The 26,906-nt window shown below is 37.7% G+C and overlaps 3 protein-coding genes across 4 annotated transcripts in view; 1 reads left to right on the top strand and 2 right to left on the bottom strand.

The window, feature by feature from the left end:
* Positions 1–2,077: 2,077 nt before the first annotated feature.
* LOC137244300 (hatching enzyme 1.2) lies at positions 2,078–7,372 on the bottom strand. The gene is made up of 2 exons (XM_067773108.1): positions 5,480–7,372; positions 2,078–2,507 (listed from the first exon to the last, which is right to left on the bottom strand). The coding sequence occupies exons 1-2, from the start codon at positions 6,344–6,346 to the stop codon at positions 2,196–2,198; spliced, it is 1,179 nt and encodes a 392-aa protein (XP_067629209.1). The 5' UTR covers positions 6,347–7,372; the 3' UTR covers positions 2,078–2,195.
* A 2,340-nt stretch (positions 7,373–9,712) lies between these two features.
* Positions 9,713–17,197, bottom strand: Cdc16 (cell division cycle protein 16). The gene is made up of 11 exons (XM_067762139.1): positions 16,973–17,197; positions 16,573–16,911; positions 16,334–16,496; positions 16,142–16,257; positions 14,683–14,810; positions 14,357–14,614; positions 14,028–14,107; positions 13,731–13,936; positions 10,946–11,139; positions 10,219–10,387; positions 9,713–10,141 (listed from the first exon to the last, which is right to left on the bottom strand). The coding sequence occupies exons 1-11, from the start codon at positions 17,078–17,080 to the stop codon at positions 9,782–9,784; spliced, it is 2,121 nt and encodes a 706-aa protein (XP_067618240.1). The 5' UTR covers positions 17,081–17,197; the 3' UTR covers positions 9,713–9,781.
* An 8,560-nt stretch (positions 17,198–25,757) lies between these two features.
* orb (polyadenylation element binding protein orb) overlaps positions 25,758–26,906 on the top strand; it is a 149,218-nt gene continuing 148,069 nt past the window's right edge. The window contains exons 1-2 of one of the 2 annotated variants that reach the window (XM_067762137.1): positions 25,758–26,375; positions 26,452–26,645. The gene's annotated coding sequence lies outside the window, so the exon portion shown is untranslated. Of the gene's footprint in view, positions 26,646–26,906 lie in introns of both variants that reach the window. The other variant, XM_067762138.1, reaches the window with a different exon arrangement.

The raw sequence follows: 26,906 nt of genomic DNA, 5'->3' as shown, positions 1-26,906 counted from the left end.
TAGAACGCAAACAACCTAAAAGGCCCGGAGACTATCTTGTCAAAAATTTAGAAAAAATTGTTGATTATACAACTCCCCTGGATGATATTGTTCTAACACAGCAATGTCCCGAATGTGCTGAAGTAGATGCTCTAAATATAGATGATACCGAAGGAGCTGCCTTGATGCCTGTGGACTTGCTTAAGAAAAAGCTTTATGACAAAATTGTTCAACCGGAAATGCAATACCGTTTGCATAGCATTAGCGCATGTCGCTTCCCGAGAGCACGTACGTTAACAGCAAAGAGAGAGTTAGAGTTACACAGCTCTTGATTAGTGGAAAGAGAAAAAAATTTTAAAACCAATTTAACAAATCCCAAAAAAAAAACTTAATGTAAATTATTAATTGAAAAAAGAAAATCAAAATATAAAAATTTTAATTAAACCTAAAATTACAAAATAAAAATGTTAAATACTTAAACAAAAGTACAAAAATTTAAAATAAATTAAGTGTATTTAAAAAAATAAAGTAATAAATATTTGTTAAAACTAAAAAATATTTTTGGTTTAACCTCACTGAAAGACCAGATATCAAGAAAAAAAGTTTTTCTATACGGCGTCGCCGCTCGGCAGTAGTTTGGCCAACACTACGAGTGTTTTTCTGCCATGAAAAGCTTTTCAGTGAAAATTTATCTGTCTTGCAGCTGCACGACGCCAAGTATTTTATTTTATGTAGACTTCGAATAAGGAATGTTTATCTAAGCTCGAGACCTTTTTTTAGTAAATCATTAGACCCTGCGTTGTTACATTGAGCAGTCTAAATCACAGTTTAGTCGACTTCTGAACTGTGACGTGGAAGATCGCCATATCTCGGCTGCCGTTTCAAAAATTTCTCTTTCAAAAACGTTCTATATCGAAATTTGATCAACTGAGTTTTTTTTTTAGATATAGCAAAATCTCAGAATTAGGATCCTATTAGAGACACCTCTTCAGAGTTGGGAGCAACAGGTTGGGGAAGACTTGATCTGCTTATGCATCGGAGTAAGTAATTTGAGTATATTTGTGGTTTTCTTTTGAGTACAGCAGTGGTTCAAGCTCCCAACAATTCCTTTGTTTCCTTTTTTCCGCCACTTCAAGCTCCTCAACCAAAGATTTTCGACCCTTTTGTAGCAAGAAGGGGATTTAAAAGGGGTGAAGTAATTGTTTGCCTAGGCCTGTTAAACTTTTGCCAAAAATGTGTTTATAAGCACGTCAGTGGCTTCCTGTTGTGCCGTTTTTGCTATTTACGCTGCTTCTTCGTGGGCGTCCGGAAAGTAAGCATCTTTAGGGATACCCAAGGGATATTTATACCCAAGTTCCATCAGCGCGCTTGAAATAGGTCTTATTTGAATGATTTATGGCTAGAATACTTCCAAGCCTTGCTGAGTCTCGCGGACTCAATGAACTCGCAAAGTTCTAGCTAGGATTTTATTGTTGCACTGCGTATGGCTTTCTTATATTCTCTCATGGAGGTCCTAATCTCCTGAAAATCGTCTATTAAACGTCATTCGTTGAATACCTTTCTGAGACTCGACTTAAGGTCGCCAATGTTTTTATGGAGGGAAGGTCTTCTTGGTCTTTGAGATCGTACAGACAACTTTGTATGCTACCACAAATCTTTATTTCAGAGGCTTTACTCAGCCGTCAAGGTTACATGAAGATTGTCTGTCTTGTTTCTACAAAGCCTATCACTGGCTATCCTGTTGAATATACTTCAAGATGTTCGTTTTCGGTTTTTCTGCCGTAGTTATATTTCACTCTTCTAGTGTATAACGGACTTGCGATCATCAGGCAGGGAGATTTTTCGCGACACTTCCCAGTTCCTTACCCAAAGATCTGGAGAATCAGTTGCTATCGTGATATTAATGACTTCCTCGCACCCTACAAAGGTCTCTGAACTCAGGAAGATAGATATGGAGTCGTTTGTCATCTTATTTGTCAAAGAGAGACTTACCTAATTTATTTATCTCTCTTCTTCCCCTCTTCCTTGTATATAGTTTAAGAAAAAAAGTACATAGGATTTTGTAATAATTCGTTTATTTTATTTAAACTGATGCCTATATGTACTTCTATAATACTGATTCGAGTCTCGTTGTTATATAAGCTAATTCACATAATTAAATAATTTTAATTTAATAATTTTCTTCGTCGGTGTCCGTTCATTCCATAGATCCTCTTTTAATGTGAATTCGCTTTTGTAGTGTCCGCTTTAGAAGTAGAATCGTTGATCTCCTCTCCCAGACCCAAACCGCTAATAAGACCACCGAGAAAACTACCAATCACATTCACTACAGGTGCAGGCTGCACTGGTGATGGTGCAGGTACTGGCTCTGGCACTCCACCCGGAATGGAAGCAGGAACACCAACATTACCACCAAAACTACCGCCGCCCAAAGAAGATGCATCACATTTGTACATAGCATTCAACTTTTCAATGTCATACGCAGAGAAACCATCTCGCTGACCCATACGCTCACTTCCGCCAGGCCGCTGAATAAATGATAAGATAATTAGCAGACAAATAAGCATTCAAATAATATTTAAAGTAGATATTAAATAAACTCTTAGGTAAATATGAGTGTGGCGTCGTAAGCGCGCTTTTGAAGCTAATCAACTCGTGTACTCATAAGAAGGTCGTTCTAAAAAAATGAATGGCGCTTTCAATCACCCCCGCCGTAGGTTTGTCACGAAATCACAAGTGTATTGAACCAGCTGTGTTGGAACCTTCACTAGACGGGAATTTTCAAATAATCATAAAGTAAATAATGAACGACCTTACTCAAGTACCAAAGTATTATGATACACGTAACAGTACGTCGTATTTGATTACACATGTGTATATACATAGATTAGGGTGGGTCAAATTTATTGTTGAAAAGGCACATCCAGTTTCTGAATCTGGGTCATACTGAGTAATATTGTCCATGGGACCATAGGTCTAAAATGAATTTCGAGCCTCTCGAATTTTGTTAGAAAATTTTATATCCCAATCCGAATCCGAATTCGACATTTATTTTCATGTATTTTATTTGTGGGAGCCGTTTTCGGATTGGAATATAAAATTTTCTTACAAAATTAGGGAGACTCGAAATTCATTTCAGACCTATGATCCCATGGACAATATTACTCAGTATGACCCATAGATTCAGAAACTGGATGTGCACCTGAAGTTTTTTTCCCATTTTTTCCCATACAATGTGACCCGCCCTAACATACATACATATGTATGGAACAGGTATATGAATTATACTTAATGAAACCTTTGATTGACTGTGAAGATGTTGATCAGGAATATGGTACCCCTCTGATTAGAGAGAGTGGAAGTTACTTTGCTGAACTGCTGAGGTTATGTGAGTTAGACGATAGCCCGCTTAGTGAGAAGCACATGTGGATAGAATTATACCACTTTCATCCTTCTCGATACAAAAAAGGAGAAGCTGCTGCAAAAGTGCCAGCGATTTTGAGACACACTGTGTGAATTCCATTTGAAAGTGTCCTTTTCACACCTCGTGCTTTGGACCTTTAAAGCTGGCTAAAAGGGGCAGTAATTATAAGTCCAGCATTTCTTACGTCGAAGCAATCCATAATAGGAAGCAAAGTAGCAATGCAAAAACCTAAGGTTATGCCAATCAGTTTGGAGCACCAATGAAGATAAAGTCATTCTCCACCTGTATTTCCCAACTCAGTGGTGGTCCTACTTCCGCTGGCTACGAATACCGATATCAATATAATAGCTTTCTTCGGCAGAGGCTCCATATTCATTCGCAAAACACGACATAACCAGCTAAGCTCATATAAGCCATAATTAAACTTCTTTTAATACACTTCGTTAGTATCGGAGGAACAAGCAACAAGGGTCATCCTTCTCCGTTCGTGACACAGCAGAGAGACTAAAAGAGCTGATGTTGCTGTTGTTGAAACGATGGATTTTGGGGAGTGTTCCTGATGTTGATGGGGCTTTGCCGGCTATAGCTCCGGTACGTTCTGGTAACAAGCACCATTAAGGTACAAGCCCGACCATCTCGAAAATGATTTAATATGACCACATTGAACCTTCTAGACCATCACTCCCCAACTCCCTAGTTTTATGGAACTTGGGGTCGGCAGAGCCTTGGCTGCTAAAGAAACAGGATTCGCTACGGGTAGGTGAGGTTGACAATTGGGTTTGAAAAGCTATAAATAGCGTTGACAATGCCTTGAATCATTTGGGTATTATAGTCGCCTCTTACTACAGGCATACCTGCCTGCGGTATATTGTAAGCCCCCTAATCCGCTGGAGTAAATAAACGAGCCCGAGCAAAAAAAAAAAATGCGCGCCCTCTTTTTCCAGTTTTGTCCTGCTACTCGAACTATCTTCTCTGGTAGCGACGTGATTGTATATGCGATATTGAGCAGGCTGATTCCAAAGGAGCTGACGTGGTTTGACATATCCCTTTTCTTGTAGTTTGAGCAGAGCAGACTTAAGTTTCAACGGCGATATTATAATTTTCTTGGTTCCTTCTTCGAGTCACTATTGCTGGCCAGCGCAAACGCAGCGTCCGCTATCCGCGACGTTCCTCATTACGTACGTCGTGAAAGAGAAATAGCTCCTACAGCTTCCCTATATCATCAGGTCGATGATTTCTCTCAGTAAGTAAATGTGGCGCTCGAGTGAAATAATTATGAGCTGTCTTCTCCGCAGCAAACTTCGCTTGTGCGCGTGCACTTGCTGAACTGCATAGATGCGCGTTCAAATCTTGACTACCACACAGTAGTAGTGAACCGAATCGATATTTGGACCTCTTACCGTTCGCATATCCATGACAATGGTGTTATGACTGTCTTCAATCACGATGTGACCGATTTGGTTTCTTCTTTGGTTGTTCTACGATCAGGAGACATTCAACCATTCAGCTTGATATATATTTTTATGCTGAAACGAATATGTATTTTCAACCTGACACCTTTCTCGCCTAGCGTTGGTGTTGTTCGTGCGGGGCAGTCATCATATATATTTTGTAGTTTCTCGTTAAAAGAGTCGTTAACCACGTTGGCCCCGCCTTTATACGGATCGCTGCAACACACTGCCGTGAACAACAGTACTAGACAGCGAAGGATATTTCGCACCACATCGTGACTCCGCATTGCGCATCCCTCTTAAGGCTACTGAAGTAGAAGTCGCAAGCCCTATTTTAATTTTATCTAGCCCGGTCTTGAAATGCAATGATGTTAGCCTTCATAAGGAAATAAAACAGTCGGGTAGCACCCTTTCGTCCTAGAGCGCGGACTTTCGAGGTATATACTTCCAAATCATGGTCATCCGAGGTTTGCTCTGCTTTTTCATTGGATAAGGTTTTTACGTGTCTGAACTCAAACCCAAGAAGACCCTGATATGGTTTTTCTACTAAAGGTGTAACCTCCAAAAAACATTCTCATCTCACCATTTTTTTAACAACACTACCCCAATCACATTTCATACTCACCACAGCAACAATGGTTGGAAGTCCATTACGCGAGAACGCATTCGGCGAATAATGCATTACACTGCCATAATCGTAGGGCACACCATAAGCCACTGTACGCTGTGCCTTCTCAAAATTCGTCACTGCCGATGGTTGCACATTCTGAATTTGTATGCTCACAAAAGAGTCACGCTCTTGACGATTTTGCTCATGTAAAAAACCCAAAGCGTGCATGAGCTCATGCATTGCTGTACCAGGCTTCATAAGACAACCAGGAGATTGTAAATTCACTTCTTGTTTTCCACCCACACGACCCACCGCTGACCAACAACCTGACGGGGCATTCACTATAGAAACATAATCAGATTCACTTCGACGCGGCACAAAACGTATGCAAGTACGTCGATGATATTGCTCGATGGCTTCTTCAATTGTGGCCATATCACGTGCATTAAAATTACCGCGTATCTCAAAAGGTACTACGCCATTGGGCCAGCGTGAACTCTCTGATGCTATGCCATTTTTTACTGATGCATTATTTCTAATAGGCACAAGTATATCACCTTCCAGATAGGAGCCCAACTCTTCGGGATTTACAGATGTTTGCTCGGGTGTGTAATTCGCTACCAAATTAGCTGTGGTCTCGTTATCTGGTTTACCATAGAGAGCATTGCCATAGAAACTCAAATCGATTTTATCATTGTTATGTTCGTCATTATTTCCCAGCTCATCAATGGTATTGAGATCGACTTCAACCACCTCAGTATCGTCGCTATCATCATAGTCGTAAGCGTATGTATCAACAAGTGGTGAGGCGTGGAGCTCAAGCATAAAATAGCTGTAGATGATGAATTGTAGGAAGAGTGTTTTTGCGTGTTGTAAAATCATTTTGCGTTGGGAAATTACTTGAATTTTTTTTATCAAACTAGAATTTCGAAAAATTTTACTGGAACTTAGAAACTTTCTTTGGAAACCATTAAGCACTAAATATATCACACGAGAGTAAGGCAATTCGTCACACACTTAAGAACGTTATATTTGAACTGTATTCAATTCAACTCAAGTGCTTGAGTTTATATACTCGATCACTCGGCAAGCTGATCGGACGAGCTTCTACCTTCCGTGACTTCGACGTTTGCTGCTCCTATGAAATAATCACTTTGATTTTAAAATTAAAATGCAAAGACTCTTATCGGCCATAAATTTATCAAATATTAACATATGCATACGTTTAAAATATTTACTCGTAATTTACTGTTACAGTAGTTGTTCCACCTTTCTACCTTTCCACCACCTTTAAGCTTATCGGCGTTTAGCCTAAGACCTTCTCCAAGCGCGTAAAGGTGGCTTTGTTGAATTAGCCGCTTGTTCGCCGTGAAAAAACACACAGCCGGCAAATGATTAGAAGACAATTTTATTTACCTAACTTCAGTCATAGAGTATGAGTCTTATTCAAATATTTTGGTTATGGTATCTAATACTTGGCCCGCGGCGATATGAATAGCTAAAAATAGTCGAAAATATTCTACGAGAATTAGACTTGAACATTTTAATGTAATTTTTATGTTTTTTAAGATTTCGCCTTTGACTTTGGCCTTAATGGCGACCGATAAGCGACATTGAATATTCGTACAACTTTAATGTGACAATTAGCTGTGATTTAGAGTGGAAATGTGCTGACATGTGAAGGCCGAGAAGGCTTCATTTAAACAGGAATATGAGTCGGTAGGAGAGAGAAGTTCCACGGGTCTGAATGGCGCTACTGAACACAACCACGTAGAAAACTATTACCGCAGCCTAGGACTACCATCAGCTCCCGTATTTCTAAAATGCCTCAAACAAAAACAAAAATCCATACTGATGGCATTTTGCCAGCTTAGAAATCAAACTCTAGAGTGCTACCGAGAAGGCAGTTGAAAAATAAAGTCCACCCTCGACGAACAAAAATCACGCTCTACAAGGCGCTAATCAAACCACTCCTGAAACATGGCTCGGAATCAGTGCTGGAGAGAAGTTCTCCAAAAGATGTCCATGATGCTGACGGTAAGTCTCGAAGGAGGTATAATGTTGTTGTTGTAGCGATAAGGTTTCTGTTGCTGTTGTTGCTCCCCGAAGGCTTTGGGGAGTGTTATCGATGTGATGGTCCTTTGCCGGATACACATCCGGTACGCTCCGGCAACACAGCACCACTAAGCTGTTAGCCGGACCATCTCGGGAACGATTTATATGGCCACATTAAACCTTCAGGCCATCCCTCCCTCCCCACCCCCTAGTTCCATGAGAAGCTTGGGGTCGCCAGAGCCTCGTATGTAAGTGAAACAGGATTCGCCACGGATAGGTGAGGTTGACAATTGGGTTTGGAGAAGCTATATATTGCGCTGGCAACCTGAGAGGGTTGCGCTACACAGCCCCTTGAATCTGGTATTATAGTCGCCTCTTACGACAGGCATACCTACCGCGGGTATATTCTGACCCCCTAACCCGCTGGGGTGATGATGAGCTGTATAAGCTTTGAGCAAATATGAGGATAGTGCATCGAATAAAAGTCAAATCGCTTCGCTGGATTGAATATGTTTGTTTGGAAGCAGAGGAAGTGGAGACCTACACTGAGTTGAGAGAGGCAGGTGTAAGAAGACTTGACCTCCCTTGTTGCCCCAATGGGCGTGAGTTAGACGGTTGACCGCCAATTTATAATGATGATAATAACGCTACCGACAATTATATCGCACAGCTAGAACAAAATATAAAAATAAAACAGCGATCAACTCAAAAAATCCCAATGTCTAGAAATTACAAAAAACTGAGGGGCCAATGCAATTCTTATTTTTTGCAAAATTTTTTCTCGCTGATTAGTGGACGTATTAGTAAATCGAGTATATATATAAGTATTGAATTTGGGAGTTCGGAGGTACCCATATGTTCTAAAATTTAGATTTTTTTTGCAACCGCAATCGCATCTGAACTACACAGCATCAACGAAATCCTTTAGACTATCGCTGGCGGAAAAAACAAGCAAAGAAAAACAGAAATCGTTCCGAGATGGTTGTTGTTGTTGTTGTTGTAGCGATAAGGTTGCTCCCCGAAGGCTTTGGGGAGTGTTATCGATGTGATGGTTTTAAGGGGTTGATGAGCGCAATACCAAGCTTTATAACTTCAAAGGTCACGCAAACCAGTTGTCAACCTCACTTAAGCGAGGGGAATCCTTACAAATATGAATGTATCATACACATGTTTAGCAGGCGAGGCTCTGGCGACCCCAAGTTCATCATGGCACTAGGGGGTGGAGGGCGGGATGGCCTAGAAGGTTTAATGTGGTCATATTAATCGTTCCCGAGATGGTCGGCCTAGTATCTTTATATTGTTTTTTTACCGGAATATACCGGATCTGTATCCGCCAAAGGACCATCCACATTGACAACACTCCCAGAACCTTCGGGGAGTGTCTTTATCGTTAATACAACAACAACATAAGCTGTGTAAGCGCTATGAAGGGATCCGGTACACAACAATTTGTACTTAAAGAGCATAACACGCTCTCAGCCTCATGCACACACGGTTGATATGCTCTTATGCTGATCTATGGCCGACGAGTCCCTTTCTCAGAGTCCAATACCTGAAACTCGCGGTAGAGGAAAGCACACTTCCCCGGGAGACACACATCACTCAGGCACAACTTCTTAGGGATATAATAAAAGCATAAACTCGTACTTAGTAATGATGAACCCCGACGAACGCAATATATGAGCTGAATATAATGTAACCCCACATGACATCAACGTTCTTATCAACTGTAATATGGAACCATTGTCTAAAACACCTCTTTTATTTAACCCAATTGAAACTTTCCTTGAAAGGATAGGGAAGGAAGGTCAATGAATATCGATGAAAACTCATGTGATCGCACCCAATGATATAAAGAACAGAAAGAAGAACATCGAAAGCAAGAGTAAAACTGCAAATAACAGAAAGATCGGAAAATAGATGATAAAATTTGATATTAAAATGACCACCTAAAGGGAAGGACAACGCCTACGCAGAGGGCACTGAATATTTGTGCACTTAACCAAAACCGCAAAAAGTATTACCGCGAAAGGCATGCATTCTCTTCAAACGGAGAACAACAGACGCAAAGGTTCAAAGGGTAGAAACTACGTTTCCGTGATATTCAGGCTAGTACCGCAGCGTATCGGATTCATTTACGGACTGCCCGCATCCGTAGGACCGAAAATATTCTTTTTATAACTTATGGAAATATTTTTAAGTTAATTGATTTCTATGTAATTATTTATTTATCCTCTTATCCTACATACGTATAAATATTTACTACAAATCCATAGAGATATCCATTACAGCTGTGCTATTATCCTCTTCCTCAAATTTCAATTTCATACAGTTAAACTTTGCTGGTGACTCGTCTATGGTCGGTAGCCGTTTCGATGTCGACTTGGCTGATGTTGATGTTGTGCCGCTGAAATCGCGACCACAAATATCCTTAATTATAGCTTCATCGTTCATAAGATCTTCAAGGCATGTCTTTAAAATTGTTGTGGTAACTATGCAATCACGATTGATAGCCAAACTTTTATGAAAGTAAATGAGTGCCTCTTCGAGATCGCCCATTAGCGCATGAACAAAACCCATTGCTGTATATGTTTGAGGACTTTGAGGTTTAAGTAAAAGCGCCTGATAAAATATTGAATAGTAGTATGTATGTTAGAAAGATGAAATATAATGAGCAATGCTTTAAGATATATAATTACATATTGATGATAAGTTAATGCCTCCTTATACTTCTTACGCTTACGACAACAGTGTCCTAAGTTATTGAATAATGGCTCCCAACGCGGCGAGATTTCTTCTTTATTGTCTTTAGCGCGGGCTTTTACAATTTCCGCCGTGCGTAGAAATACTTCTTCGGCGCTTTTATAACTGTGGAAAATAAAAAATAAACAAACTAGTCCACCTTCATTGATATATATTAGGGCGGGTCAAATTATATGGGGAAAAAAACTTCAGGTGCACATCCAGTTTCTGAATCTATGGGTCATACTGAGTAATAATAGTGCCCATGGGACCATAGGTCTGAAATAAATTTCGAGCTTCCCTAATTTTGTTAGAAAATATTTTTTTATTTAGAAATTTTTATTATTATTCTTGTTAGAAAATATGTTGGGCTATTTAAAAATTGAATTTGCTATATGGAAAAGCAAAATATTCGTCGATTTTTGCAACAAACTTCCCCAAAAAGAAGCTAAAAATAGTAGGAAAGCACCCTATAGCGACGATATTTTCTAACAAGAATAAAAATAAAAATTTCTAAACAAAAAATATTTTCTAGCAAAATTAGGGAGGCTCGAAATGCATTTCAGACCTAGGGTCCCATGGACAATATTACTCAGTATAACCCATGGATTCAGAAACTGGATGTGCCTTTTCAACAAAAAATTTGACCCATCCTAATACATATGTATATATTTTTTTACTTACTATTCATATTCATATTTAATTACGCCTAGCTCATGCAAAACAAAGACATCTAATGGCGCTATGGACATGGCTTGGAAGAAAAACTTCTCTGCCAGCTCTAAATTTTTAGTGAGGCCACATTCAACGCCGATATAAAGCAGTGGCAAATGACAGCCGCGCATAAGTTGTGTTGCTTTAAAATAAGCAGCCATGGCCTGAAAGTGGGAGAGTAGTTTTTAAACGATTTTATTTAGTTTGACTCTGTGTAGCGTTGTTTACGAATTTTGCAATTGAAAGTTAAGTAACTTCCCAATGAGCTACAAGCTCGAAATTTAGAATAAATTTCAGAACCCGATGACAATGCAATAAAAAGAAGAAGAAAAAGCGAGACGCTGCCCACGCTTTTTTGATGAGAAGTGTGATGACTAGTGCCCAGGACCTACCTAATTATTTTCTGGCTTTTTGTATTATTATTACTTAATTTTAGTATTGTTTTCAATAAAACCGTTTAATTTAAGAAAAATGTTTAACTATTTAATTTTTATAATTTTTTTATTTGTTATTTTAGTGGACTGTGCGTAGTTTTCTAAGCCTATTTTATTTTCTTGTTCTTGTAGATGAACAGAGGATGCTAATCACCTGTTACAACTTATATGTATTTAATTGGGGTGAGCACTTGTGGCTCTGAGGTATTGGCTGCGAAACACCCCGATTTGGGATAACAAGTTTTAAGGAATGTCTTTAGAATATTTCACTAACTAGTTGAGAGTTACAAGCACATGCAATGGCTAATGAAACAAACGAAAGGAAATTTTACATGATTTAACTCACTTGAACATATTTGAACAAATTTACTAAAACAAAAAAATTTAATTAATAATATACAAAAAAGTTGAAAAACTTAAAATAAAAAAATTTTTAAATATAATTATAAAGAAATCTACAAAAAGAAAATAACTAAATAAAATAAAATGAACAATTTTAGTCACTCGTTAAGAAATGAATTCTAAAATCTAAACATATATGAAAACTTAAAGAAAAAACAAACAAAAAAAAAAACAGCTTCTTATAAATTAAATTTCTAAAATAAAACTAGAAGTAATAAAAAATTTAATAAAAACAAGTAAATGAGTCTAAGTTCGGGTGTAACCGAACATTATATACTCAGCGTGAGCTTCAATTGTACATTTCATTTCAGATAAATTACTTTTCTACATAACGCGTGGCACCGCCCGTTTAAAAAAATGTCTTCCCATTTCCTCTTACAATAAAACCTAATAAGTGAAATATCATTGATTCAAAACTATATTTTGCTAAGTTATAGCTTATTATTCTAGTCTACGACCCTTTTTTTAAACTTGTTTTATATCTATGTTGCCGTGGTCTTTAACCGACCCCGTCCATTTTTATATTTTCTGCTAAAAGGAAAATATGTGTACACAATTTCATTACGATATGTTAATTTTTCTTCCAGTTATGGCCCCCGAAACATGGAAAATTGCTTAGTCATAAAAGCGGCGGTGCCACGCCCATTTTTTTAAATTTGAAGTTTTTCCTATTTATTGTTATAAATACACTTGGGAAATGAAACACCATTGATATAAAGCTTATTTTATTCGTCCACGACCCTTTTAAAAATCTTTTATATAAAAGTGGGTGTGGTCCTTAACCGATTTCGTTAATTTTTCTTCAAAGCATTCCTTGTAGCAAAGGCAACCTCTCTGCCGAATTTTGTTACGACAGGTTTAACGATATTTTATTTATGATTAATAATAGTTGTAAAATTGATTTTATCACAAGTGGGCGGTGCTACGCCCATTTAAATTTTTTTTTTTTTTTTTATTAAGAGTCTCAATATCAGTCCACACGTCAAATTTTTACTAAATAATCAGGTTTTTTGTGTTCTCCAAAATGTTATATATATAAAAAGTGGGCGTGGTATCATCCGATTTCGCTCATTTTCAATACCAATCTATTTTGGGTCCATATAAGCTCGTGTACCAAATTTGGTGAAGATATCTCAATATTTACTCAAGTTATTGTTTTAACGGACAGACGGACGGACGGATATGGCTCAGTCAGATTTTGTTTTCGATACTGATGATTTAGATATATGGAAGTCTATATCTATCTCGATTCCTTTATACCTGTACAACCAACCGTTATCCAATCAAAGTTAATATACTCTGTGTGAAAGCACGCTGAGTATAACGAAACAAAATAAAATATATACAAGACGCAATAGCCTCCAATAGCCTAAGAGATTTAAGACCGAGTTTCACTTCCAAGGCAGATGAGTTTTCCTTACTGAGAAGCTTTTAATGGCACACTCGGAAATTTTGCAAGTTTGCCAAATCACTGCCGAAGGGCGACCCCGTTTCGAAAAACTTGTGTTTTTTCTATTTGAGGTTGCTTTGACCGGGGCTCGAACCCTGGATCTTCGGAGTGGTAGACGAAGTAGCGTCACCACCACACCACGGTGGTCGGCATATAAAAATAAAAAAGGAGTTAATAAGAAAATATTTAAGAAAAACTGATAAATATAAAGAAAATTAAAAAAAAAAAATATCCCTATTTTGACCATATTTACTAAATTAAAAAAAAAAAAAGTAGACATAAAATGAAAAAAGTTCAAGAAAGAAATCACGTGACAATACAATAAAAATATTTTAAAAAATTCACAAAAAAATTATAAAATAAAAGAGAATTAATAGCAGATTTACCGCAATATAGCAAAAAGAATTTTTGCAAAATTATAAGAAATAAAAATAAAACAATAAACAAATATTTTTTAATAGATAATCACCTGATCATGTTCGTTTTCTTTAGCAAATGAATGCCCATAAGCCAACCATGCAGGTCCATATAACCGATCAAGTGTAGTAGCTTTCGAAAGATATCTACGTGCGGGATCACTCTTGCCAATTAAGTCATAGTAACAACCAACTGCATACCATGAAATGGCTTTATCAGGATAACGATCGACTAGCTTGTGAGCAACGTAGAAAAGTTCTGTAAGAGCGTAAATATTACATTTATAACATCAAGACTAAGAAAATCTTTATAGAATATGGAATTTAGGCTAATTTTAAGAATAACTTACTATTATAATCACCAAACTCGACTAAACATCCAATTTGCAGTGTTAGCCCAGCATTATGATAAGGATCTGCTGTCAATAATCTACAAAATTGCGAATAAAAAAATTTTTTAAGAAAGTTTTTTATATCAAAGATATTTGGAAGCACTAAAATATGAGAAGCCGACACGATGATACATTGTTGTAGGAGTCAATAGTGGGTTCGCAGAGTAAATAAGGTGTTCAACGCAAGAGGGATTCGTGAAATCCCAGACATCTTAGACCTATATTCGCCTACTGAGCATGTTCAAGTGCTTCTACAGCAACATAACAAATTAATATGTTGAACTTACTCTTGTAAAATCTTATGACATTTTTTATATTCGCAGTCATAAAATAGCTTCTCTGCTTCGGCGGCCATAATATCAGTGCTTTTCTTTATACGACTTAGACAAGTTGCAAATGGTAGGGTATTTTTATGATATGCTTGTTTTGTACGATCCCGACTAGGTGTTTCAATATGCGATCGATTCGATTCATTGATTAGAGATGATGCACGTGTGAGACTTATTTGCAAAGAAAATGGTGTATTTTTCAAGTCTTCGAGTACCCTTCAAGAGAAAAGACATGTGTATATTATTATTTTGTTTGAAAATGCTAGAATTTTGAAAGATTCTACTTATTAGCAGGTGACATTATCTGTGGCGTCATATACTTTGAGAGTATGTTTTTATGTAAATGTGCATCTGCGGCTTGAGTTTTTTGGATTTTCTCATTCAAATCTTTGATGGTGTGATCACCTGTGGACTTTTTAAAAAAATAATGTTAGTTTGAGAGTTTACATACATGGTTACATATGGGGGTTGCAACTTAAATTAATAGTCCAGAAGGTTCAACGATGACATATCGAATCTTTCTCGAGATAGTCGTGCCATAACAGGGAAATATAAGACAAATAACCATTACCATCGGCGAACTCTCCAAAACCTTTGGGGAGTTTCTTAGTGGCGAATCAAACAATACGAAAAAAATATATTGCATAGAACATACAAAGCAATTGGCCAACCGATTAACCTTTTTGTTGCTGTACCCTCAAAAACACTCTCCGAAGGTTTATGGTTGTTGCAGATGTGTGCCATCCTTTGCCGCACATTAACCCTTACGCTATATTGTACCAGCCCGACTGCCGCGGAAACGCCTTATTTATATTTTCCCCTCAGGTCTGAAAATTGTAGCTGCCTTTTACAATAGACATGCCTATCATGAGAATAGCAAGGATGACTTGTATGCCAGTCCGCCATTTTAAGTGCTTCTAGAAGGCACAAATATATTTATAGCACTGTTGAGACTGATAGTTTCCTTTGAACTTTCGTTATAAGGTTTTACAACAAAAGTGGTACTAAGCATACTGTGAGTGGTTTGATATGACCATATTGAACCTTTTATAGTTGTTGAATATTACAGGTTATTTTACCATAGCACTGAAATGAATCCATCAAGAAGCGACTTATGTTTATACATATATGAAACCATAATAAAGAACGTAGAACAAAAGAAGATACATCGCTTGCTATACCATATCTAGCATATCAGTAGTTCGCGAGTTAGAAATTCACCATGCCGTTCGACGTGATGAATACTCCCCCAGCGGGTTAGGGAGTCAGAATATACCCGCGGTAGGTATGCCTGTCATAAGAGGCGACTAAAATACCAGATTCAAGGGGCTGTGTAGCGCAACCCTTTAGGTTGCCAGCGCAATATATAGCTTCTCCAAAACCACTTGTCAACCTTACCTATCCACGGCGAATCCTTTTTCACTAACAAACGAAGCTCTGGCGACCCCAATCTCCTCATGGAACTTGGGGGTTGGGAGGGAGAGATGGCCTGAAGGTTTAACTTGGCCATATAAATCGTGTCCGAGGTCGGGCTGGCACCTTGGCGGTGCTGTGTTACCGGAGCGTACCGGATCTGTATCCGGCAAAAGACCATTACATCGATAACACTCTCCAAAGCCTTCGGGGAGCAACCTTATCTCTACTACAACAACAACGTGATGAATGCCTTAATCGCAAACTGATAGCACGATGGTATGCGATGTTCAAGTGCTTTGTTATTCCACTATCTTTGTCCCAACTTACAGGATCTATTGATTCATAATATTTCTTCAACTTTGATTCATATAATTTTTTGATCAACTTTGCATCTGTTTCACTGGTGTGCTGTGACAGCGGCAAATGTTGCATTAATTCTTTTTCTGTAATGAAACATAACTACATATGTAAATATATGTACATACTTCTTCTTCGACAATAAAGAATGCCATAATTTACCTTCCCAAGGCATAAGCATTTCATGTTGTACTAAAGCTTCAAGCGCTTCAAAACAATATACAGATTTATGCAATGCCTGAACATAATAGTCCATAGCTAAGCCACGATTATCTAAGGCTTCATATATTTTTCCTTTTATGAAACTGATCGATGCTAGAACTTCCTGTTGCGGGAGAGAAAATTAAATTAAGTTGAAAATGTCCCAGCACACCCAGTAGATATATTGCAAATTAGCTAACATTTTTATTTGCCTCCTCGGCGTTGAGCGTGGAGTGGCATTCCATAGCAGCACTGTCCAGCGGCTGACTAATCAATGATGATGCTAAATATTCAATGTCTATTGTATTTATCACATTTACTGCTTCATTAAGTTCTTTCGCCTCGTAAAGGCTTTCTAGCAACAAATTGTAGCTCGAGACATGTGTCTTCTCCAATTCGAAGCGTCGTATAATGTGTGCAGCGCGATGGTATTCCTTCAATAGAAACATACAGTGTGCTTGACAATAAACATCTTTGGGATCATTCTGGCTCAGCACACAAACTTTTTCTGCCCAAAATAGTGCAGTTTGATATCGCCGCTGTAATGGTGATATAACTATTAAGGTTTATGAATACTCGGCATCTATTATTTTCTCTTACCATGTCGATATAAATCTTGACGAGCTTGCGATAGTGTGAGACGTCTATTACGCCACTCTCAGCAGTCTCATCGCTACTTTCATTACGCATCTCACTGTCTCCTGTCATAATTGTGCGAAATTTTTCTTTCTTTTCATATAAAATAACTTAAAAAACTAACAAATGTTTAAATTACTTCGCCTACATGTAAATCCTTTCGGCTTTTGCAAATTCTGTTTGACAGCAAAACAGCTGAAAAACAAATGTTCTTGGAAGAAGCAGCACTTACACATTCACAATGGCATATGCACGGCTGCCACTGATTTTGTATTTTTAGTACCAAATTTCCAAAATGTCTCTTTTCAACAACAACGGGGTTTTCACGAAAACTTGTAAATTTTTACATACAGTATTTGGTATATTGTAAACTAATGCACTCTGCGGTCTGATCACTCATTTCACAGGAAATGAAATAGCCATCAAGAAGGCCACCGTTTGTTGGGAGAAAGATTATGCTGCCAAATATTGCTATTCACGCCAGTGGGGGAAAGCTTTGATTTGCGCTAAGGTAAGATTCCGTAATACTTCATCCATCTGCACCCATACATCAATGGAGAAGAAGAAGGATGTGGAAATTGTGGCCTGCTCCAATAAAGCAAAGATATCTACTTGGCAGGGACTTCACAACTGGGCTCTCTGAGAATTCCACTCAACGGAATAATAGAGCAACCGCAACCCTGATCTCTCCATTTTTTTTCGCCTCGCGAAACCTGGCATTATCACCGATCAAATCCTCCGCGACCATTTTGAATAATGATAAAATCTTCAAATCTCTTGCTGGCAGTACTTGGGGAAAAGACAAAGAAACGCTCATTACCACAAACAAAGCAATTGGCCAGCCGATTGCATGCTACGCGTCCCCTATATGGTCTTCAAGCCTAAAAACTACTCACTGGAAGAAGCTACAGGCCGGCCAAAATACTGCTCTCAGAACCGCCACGGGCTGTCTTCTTATGTCCGCAGAACACTCAGAAACCTGGGCATCCCAACAGACATCTGATTGATGAGCGAACACCGCCCAGGAGCTTAAGGAGTCATCTCTGTAAGCATTATGAGAAAATACGGCATCTGAGAACTTAGCCGTATGAAGACAAAAAACACAAGCAGGTCCTCAGCGAACTCCACAAACAGGCGTCGGACCTTTATGCCAGAAATTGCCCGGTGAATACAGTACTCAAAGAACAGTACCCAAAACTAACGGAAGAGGAGCGCATACTCCCCAGGGAAACACGAGTCACTCTAGCTCAACTTCGATCTGGATACTGTAACAGGTTAAACTCTTACCTATCCAGAATCAACCCCGACATACAAAATGTATGCCCGGCTTGCAATGTGCCCCCACATAACACCAACCATCTATTTAATTGTAATGTGGAACCAACCTCTAGCATCCCTCTCATTATGGTCCACCCCTGTTGAAACAGCAAGTTTCCTTGGACTCCCGTTAGAGGATATTGATGACAATTTGTGATCGGTCGCACCTATTGGGTGGGGCGAAGCACTGCTACAACAAGAACAACAGCAACCACAAGATGACCAAATTCGTATTGAAAGCAACGAGTAAAGTGATAAAAAAAACTAACGCGAATTGGAGAGGGAAGCGGTACGCTTCTCAGAAGGATTAAATAGAAGCAAATGAGCTTCCTGCTCAAGGTCAAGTTATATAAAAAAATTCAATGAAACAGGAGAAGTTACAGGCTTCACCAAATTTCTATAACAACGAAAACCTGATGTACAAAGAGAGCTTAGAATTAAAATGGAGGGAACACTTGTATATACTATGTGCAATGTTTTCACCACAAGCTGAATTTTGAAGCAAAAAACTCATGAAAGAACAAACCTCTTCGACTTTTGATAGCACAAAAATGAGATTTTAAACGACGGACTTCTACGGCTCAGTAAAATTTCGTCGAGCAATACGTCTAGCAAGTCTGAATAGGGAAGGAATCCTGCCAACCGTTCGGTACCAAATGAAGCTTTTGACGGTTGTACCATTATCATGCGATTTATTTAATTTATTGCCGAGCACCTTAACTGAACTCGAACCACGTTTATAATAGCTAGTCGTAACTTTAATCTAATGGAGAATAATTCAATCAAGTGCTTCCATAGACAGAATAATCAATTGAAAAATAAATAAAACAAGTAAGGAAGGCTAAGTTCGGGTGTAACCGAACATTAAATACTCAGTTGAGAACTATGGAGACAAAGTAAGGGAAAATCACTATGTAGGAAAATGAACCTAGGGTAACCCTGGAATTTGTTTGTATGACATGTGTATCAAATGGAAGGTATTAAAGAGTATTTTAAGAGGGCCATAGTTCTATAGGTGGACTCCATTTAGGGATATCGCCATAGAGGTGGGCCAGGGCTGACTTTAGAATTTGTTTGTGGGTATCAAATGAAAGGTGTTAATGAGTATTTTAAAAGGCAGTGGGCCTTAGTTCTGTAGGTGGACGCCTTTTCGAGATATCGCCATAAAGGTGGACCAGGGGTGACTCTAGCATTTGTTTGTACGATATGGGTATCAAATGAAAGGTATTCATGAGGGTTTTAAAAGGGAGTGGTGGTAGTTGTATATGTGATGGCGTTTTCGAGATATCGACCAAAATGTGGACCAGGGTGACCCAGAACATCATCTGTCGGGTACCGCTAATTTATTTATATATGTAATACCACGAACAGTATTCCTGCCAAGATTCCAAGGGCTTTTGATTTCGCCCTGCAGAACTTTTTCATTTTCAGTTATATTTTGCGTCAATAAACCAATCCAATTACCATGTTTCAACCCTTTTTTTCGTATTTGGAATAGAATTATGGGTTTTTTTCATTTTTCGTAATTTTCGATATCGAAAAAGTGGGCGTGGTCGTAGTCGGATTTCGGCCATTTTTTATACCAATACAAAGTGAGTTCAGATAATTACGTGAACTGAGCTTAGTAAAGATATATCGATTTTTGCTCAAGTTATCGTGTTAACGGCCGAGCGGAAGGACAGACGGTCGACTGTATATAAAAACTGAGCGTGGCTTCAACCGATTTCGCCCATTTTCACAGAAAACAGTTATCGTCCTAGAATCTAAGCCCCTGCCAAATTTCAAAAGGATTGGTAAATTTTTGTTCGACTTATGGCATTAAAATTATCCTAGACAAATTAAATGAAAAAGGGCGGAGCCACGGCCATTTTGAAATTTTCTTTTATTTTTGTATTTGGTTGCACCATATCATTACTGGAGTTGAATGTTGACATAATTTACTTATATATTGTAAAGATATTAACTTTTTTTTTTAATTTGACTTAAAAAAATTTTTTTTCTTAAGTGGGCGTGGTCGTTCTCCGATTTTGCTAATTTTTATTAAGCATACATTTAGTAATAGGAGTAACGTTCCTGCAAAATTTCATCAGGGTATCTTCAACGACTGCCAAATTACAGCTTGTAAAACTTCTAAATTACCTTATTTTAAAAGTGGGCGGTGCCACGCCCATTGTCCAAAATTTTACTCATTTTCTATTCTGCGTAATAAGTTCAACTCACCTACCAAGTTTCATCGCTTTATCCGTCTTTGGCAATGAATTATCGCACTTTTTCGGTTTATCGAAATTTTCGATATCGAAAAAATGGGCGTGGTTATAGTCCGATATCGTTCATTTTAAACAGCGATCTGAGATAAGCGCCCAGGAACCAACATACCAAATTTCATCAAGATACCTCAAAATTTACTCAAGTTATCGTTTTAACGGACAGACGGACGGACGGACGGACATGGCTCAATCAAATTTTTTTTCGATACAGATGATTTTGATATATGGAAGTCTATATTTATCTCGATTCCTTTATACCTGTACAACCAACCGTTATCCACTCAAAGTTAATATACTCTGTGAGCTCTGCTCAACTGAGTATAAAAATCAGATTATATCTATCTATATATATAATAAGAAGTGTATATTTTGATTGTCACTCCATAACTCGAGAACGGATAGAAAGATTGCCATGCAATTTTTAGGAAACATACAGGAAGGAGAGATGATGGTTAGTTGATTTTGAAATCCCAAATCGGTTTAGCCATTCTTGAGTTATGATTTTTTTTAGAAAAAATTCAAATCTATATATAAAAGAAAGTGGTGTTAGTTACACTACGCATAACTCAAGAACGGATGAACCGATTTGGCTGAAAATTGGTGGAGAGGTAGCTCAGAACCAGGGAACGGACATGGGATACTCTTTATCCCGTTATGGCTAGGGTCTTGAGATCAAAACGTGGACCTGGGTAATCCTGGGATATGTTTGTAGAGTATGGGTGTCAAATAGAAGCTGTTTATGAGTATTTTGATACTGGGTATTTTTCGTACCCCTGGGTGACTAGGGTCTCGAGATATAGGCCAAAACGTGGACCGGGCACCCCTAGAATGTGTTTATACAATATGGATATCAAATGAAAGCTGTTGATGAGTGCTTTAGTACAGGGTAGTTTTCATATCTATTGGTGACTAGGGTCTGGAGATATAGGCCAAAACGTGGCCCCGGCACCCCTGGATTGTGTTTATACAATATGGATATCAAATGAAAGCTGTTGATGAGTGCTTTAGTACAGGGTAAGTTTAACACCGCTGGGTGACTAAGGTCTCGAGATATAGGCCAAAACATGGACCCGGATACCCCTAGAATGTGTGTGTATTATGGATATCAAATGAGAGTTTTAAAGTAATTTTCATTGTGATATTCGATTTAGTCTCATCAACCTGGCAAAGCTGATAAATATGCATGCGAAGCCGAAATAAAGACATGAATTAATAATACCCAAATACCTATTTACATATGTCCTATTCGATTTGCCTGAAATTTGGTATATAAAATTGCCTATATTAGTATTTACGATGCTTTTTTCCGGGAAGTAGACCAGAGACGGACTGGGACAGTGATTAGGACTAGAACTGGGACTGAGGCTGAGACTGAGACTCGGAGTGGGACTGGGATGAGACTCGGAATGGGACTGGAACACAATACATACCACCAAAAATGAGAAAAACTTGAGAGAAGAGAAAAGAGAGAAAGAAAAGACTGAGAAAGAGATATAATGAGACGAAGATGGTGATAGATGAAGCGAAAAATACGGAGGGAGGAGTGAATACAAAGATTATGAAAAAATGTAGAGGGGCGAGGGCAGAGTTAGACGGAAAAAGCTTATTAAAATGTATGCAGATAGACCAAAAATTTAGGGCAGACCAACGTCTGCCGGTTCTGCTAGTATATGTATATATAGTGCACCGAATTAAAGCCCAACAGTTTCGCTGGCCAGGTCATTTTATGCGAATAAACGCAGACAGACTTGGTAGATGCAGGTGGAAGAATACTCCTTTGGTACTGCAAATAGACGTTTTGACTACAAGAAAAGTGTTCTAAATCTATAAGCAGCAATAGTTCCTTATAAAGCCAAGATTATCCGGAATTCATATCCCAATATCCTTCCCAAATTTTACAAACAGGACGTATTTACAATGCAATGGCCATTATATGAAATACCCACATTTTTAGCCTTCATCCAGTGAGTTTTTTAGCTCCGTATCACGCTCAATTCTCACGGAAATGCTCTGGATCAGTGAGAGACTTGGGAACATGAGTTGTGACAGGCAGATGTCGAATGCAGGCAGACAATGAAATTAACAAATTATCTGGCTCACAAATAAAACCATAATTCTAACTGGATTTATCTGGCTCAAAACATTGTTGTTGCGTGCTTAAATCAAACTGATTACTGACTACTCAGCTTGCGCTGCTTTTATACTCTCCATTGCTTCATTCGCGCATATCTACTAAAGTCTAGACGTTTCGCCTTCTAGAACTGCTGTATATCCTGCTTGGTAATTGAGTTACATATATGCGTGTGTATGGGTGAATAACAACTTCGGCTGATGACTACATCTGTGTGTGTGAGGTTTCTCTTTGTTGCCTTGTACATAAAAGTGGCTGCTTCATGTTTTTGTTGTTGCGTGATTATTAACTAGCCTAGTGATGTCAACATGCCACAATATATATGGGTGTCGGTTCTAGGTTCTAGAAATCCTGCGAGTAATTATTCTTACCAAGAGCTCTTTGAACTGAGTTCGCAATTGAAAAACAAATTCCTATATCGCCAAAGACAATCAAGCTCTACAACCCACTTATCGGAACAGTTTCCTTTAATTTTCAGAAGGCTGGACGCTTGCGCGTAGATTTCTTCGCTTTATACTAACCAAGTATCCCATTTGCAAATTTTTTAACAAATCGAATTTTAAAATGACGTATTTAGAATGCCTACATGCTCATCATGAAGACTTTTGCTAAATCTCAACATGACATTTGTACTCGATTTTAATTCATAGTTTGTAAAAGCTCTAAGTTTTCTTCCCCTTAAAGTCGATATCCATTTTCCAAAATTTTATTGAAATTATTTTCGAAACTTAACTTCCGGGATTAATATAAAAAATGTGATTTTGCTCTTTTTAATAGAAATATATTCGGGCTCCAAAAAAGCCGAGTATTATTGCGTAAAGATATCTCAAATCCTGCTCAAGTTATTGTGTTCACGACATGACATTATCTAAAATTTTTCGACACTTGTATATCGACTGCTGAGTGGCCACTTCGAAAACGCCATATCCCAAAAAATTTTTGAATAACGCCCTTTCTCAAAATTTGATTGAAGAAAGCACAGATTTTTTTCATAAACACCACAGCTAATGTCACACTGACACTGTAAAAGACTATGTCTTATATGTGCATCAAAGTGATTTTTTCAGGATATCTTCTCTGATATATTAGAATATATATCACCGAGTTTCACGTTTATACTTTCTAAATTGCGGCAGGAATGACCAAAATCGATTTATCTGAAGGATCGGTTGTATGGGAGATATATGTTATAGTGGTCCGATCCTACCGGATCCGATAAATGTCTAATATAATACAAAAATACATCCTTGTGCCAAATTTCATTGAGATATATCAAAATTTGAGGGACTAGTTTGCGTTCAAACAGACAGACGGACAGACAGACGGACGGACAGACGGACATGGCTATATCAACTCGTTCGTCGCCCTGATCAATTCGGTATACTTAATGGTGAATCTATCTTCTATGTTTCTCAACGTTGAAAACATCGGACCAAAGTTAATATACCATTTCATGTTCATGAATCGTATAACAAGTAAAGGTGTCTAAGTTCGGGTGTAACCGAACATTATATACTCAGCGTGGGCTTCAATTGTACATTTCCTTTCAGATAAATTACTTTTATACACGTTTAAAAAAAATGTCTCCCCATTTCCTCTTACAATAAAACTTGGTAAGTGAAATATCATTGATTCAAAACTATTTTTTGCTAAGTTATAGCTTACTATTCTAGTCTACGACCCTTTTAAACTTGTTTTATATCTAAGCTGCCGGGGTCTTTAACCGATCCCGTCCATTTTTACTAGAAATATTTTCTGCTAAAAGGAAAATATGTGTACACAATTTCATTATGATCCGTTAATTTTTCTTCGAGCTATGGCTCCTGAAACATAGAAAATGGCTTAGTCATAAAAGGGGCGGTGGCACGCCCATTTCTTAAAATTTGAAGTGTTTCCCAATTATTGTTATAAATCTACTTGGGAAATGAAATACCATTGATATAAGGCTCTTTTTTGCAAAGATATAGCTTATTTTATTCGTCCACGACCCTTTTAAAAATCTTTTATATAAAAGTGGGCGTGGTCCTTAACCGCTTTCTTTAATTTTTCTTCAAAGCATTCCTTATAGTAAAGGTAACCTCCCAGCCGAATTTTTTTACGATAGGTTTAAGGATTTTTGATTTATGATTAATAATATTTGTAAAATTTATTTTATCACAAGTGGGCGGTGCCACGCCCATTAAAAAAAAAATTTTTCACATTTTTATCAAGAGTCTCAATATCAGTCCACACGTCAAATTTCAACATTCTAGGTGTATTATTTACAAAATAATCAGGTTTTTTGTGTTTTCCAAAATGTTATATATATAAAAAGTGGGCGTGGTTATCATCCGATTTCGCTCATTTTCAATACCAATCTATTCTGGGTCTAGATAAGCTCGCGTACGAAATTTGGTGAAGATATCTGAATATTTACTCAAGTTATCATGTTACCGGACAGACGGACGGACGGACCGGCATTGCTCAATCAAATTTTTTTTCGATACTGCTGATTTTGATATAAGGAAGTCTATATCTATCTCGATTCCATTATACCTGTACAACCAACCGTTACACAATCAAAGTTAATATACTCTGTGTGCAAAGCACTCCGAGTATAAAAAAAAAATTATAAATTATAATGTCAAAATGTTGTCAACATTACAGTAACAAAACATATTTCGAGGTAATGTCTATGAGTTTTCTAAGAGAGAATATTTTTTGAACCACTGTAATTACTACATTTATTAAAACATATTAATATTACTACTTACGTACATATTTACGAATCATATGATTCCAACAACATTGTTACACTTCCAACAATACAGCATTAAAACATGTTCAAAGTCAAACAGCGAACCGAACATAATCTGCCAGCAGCAGGATGCTTTTTACTCTCAACTGGAATTTGCTCCAATCTCCACCAGCGCCAAAATAAAAAACAAATATAAAAGCGCTCTCCATATGCTTCGTGCATGTGCGCTCCGACTGTGATGAAACGCCTTGTAGCGATAGATGCACGGTTATAGTAAATTTCACTATGACTTCGAACTCGTAGGCATCGACGAGACCGACTCAAATTTTGCCTCGCAGTTACTGATTTTAGTTGGAAGGTGAGGTTTTAATTTTTTAAGCGAAACCCGTAAAAGGAAAAGAAGTGCAAAATAGTATTTTTTTAATAAATACAAGTACACACTTAACTGGTAGAAAGAATAAAAGAATAAAAACTGATATAAAAACGGCTCAAAAACTATAAAAGTAGATACGAGTTTTTTTAAAGAACTTTGTTCGTTTTATACAAAAATCGAGTTATTTGTGAATGTGAGCCGCATTCACGGCTGAAGCGAAGTGTTGTTGATTGGTTGCTTGCTTTAAGTGTTCTAAATCTAAGAATTTAAAAACTAAATAAGAATAATTAGAATAACAAATATTATTAAATTTACTAAAAGTAATTTTAGGAGAAGCATAGGGCCGAAAGCGTGTGTGATGGGCGAGGTGTAAGCTAAAATAACGGTGTGTACGCTTCCATTTTGCATTTTGCATATTTTACGCCACTGAATGTGGAAAACGTGCTTCTAAATAGCAGCTAACGAAAGCAAGGACCATAAAATAGTGTAACCGCCGCCCCAACGACAAAAGAAGAAACAACCAACAACGGGAGGAGTCCTCTGTACGACACACAAAAAAAAAATATATATATATATATACATTCCAACCAATATTCAGTCAGTCATACGTTCGTTTAGGTATATTCTTCATTGTGTATGAAAGTTGTGCCGGTCAGGGCGTGCTGTTTTCAGAGTCTTATCACTCGTATACGCGTGTTTCCTGTATCTGCCTGCGTGTGCCTTTTTGCCTTTAAGACTGAATCTGCGACAGAGTGACAGAGACGTTAGTGGTGCGAACGAAGTGAACGCCTAAAACATATTGGAATTTACTGGTAAGTGCTAACAAAATAAGAAATGTTTTTAATTAAATAAATTCGCACATATTAGGGTGAGACGATCTTTTTTCTAAACTGGGTTGGTTCTTTTAGAGTTGCATAAGTCCAGCTCTAAATTTGAAGCGTACGCTGGAAGGGAAAGTGTTTAATTTTTCTTTTCTTGCAAATATAGCCAAAATAGTATTTTTATTGTAATTTCGTTGTTTAGCATACATTTTTTTTAAATATATGACATTATTTTGGTTTTAAGAAGATCTA

This window comes from Eurosta solidaginis, chromosome 1 (assembly GCF_040869045.1).
Source record: "Eurosta solidaginis isolate ZX-2024a chromosome 1, ASM4086904v1, whole genome shotgun sequence".
NCBI classification, from domain to species: Eukaryota; Metazoa; Arthropoda; class Insecta; order Diptera; family Tephritidae; genus Eurosta; species Eurosta solidaginis.
This window is presented reverse-complemented; position numbering and strand designations above follow the sequence as displayed.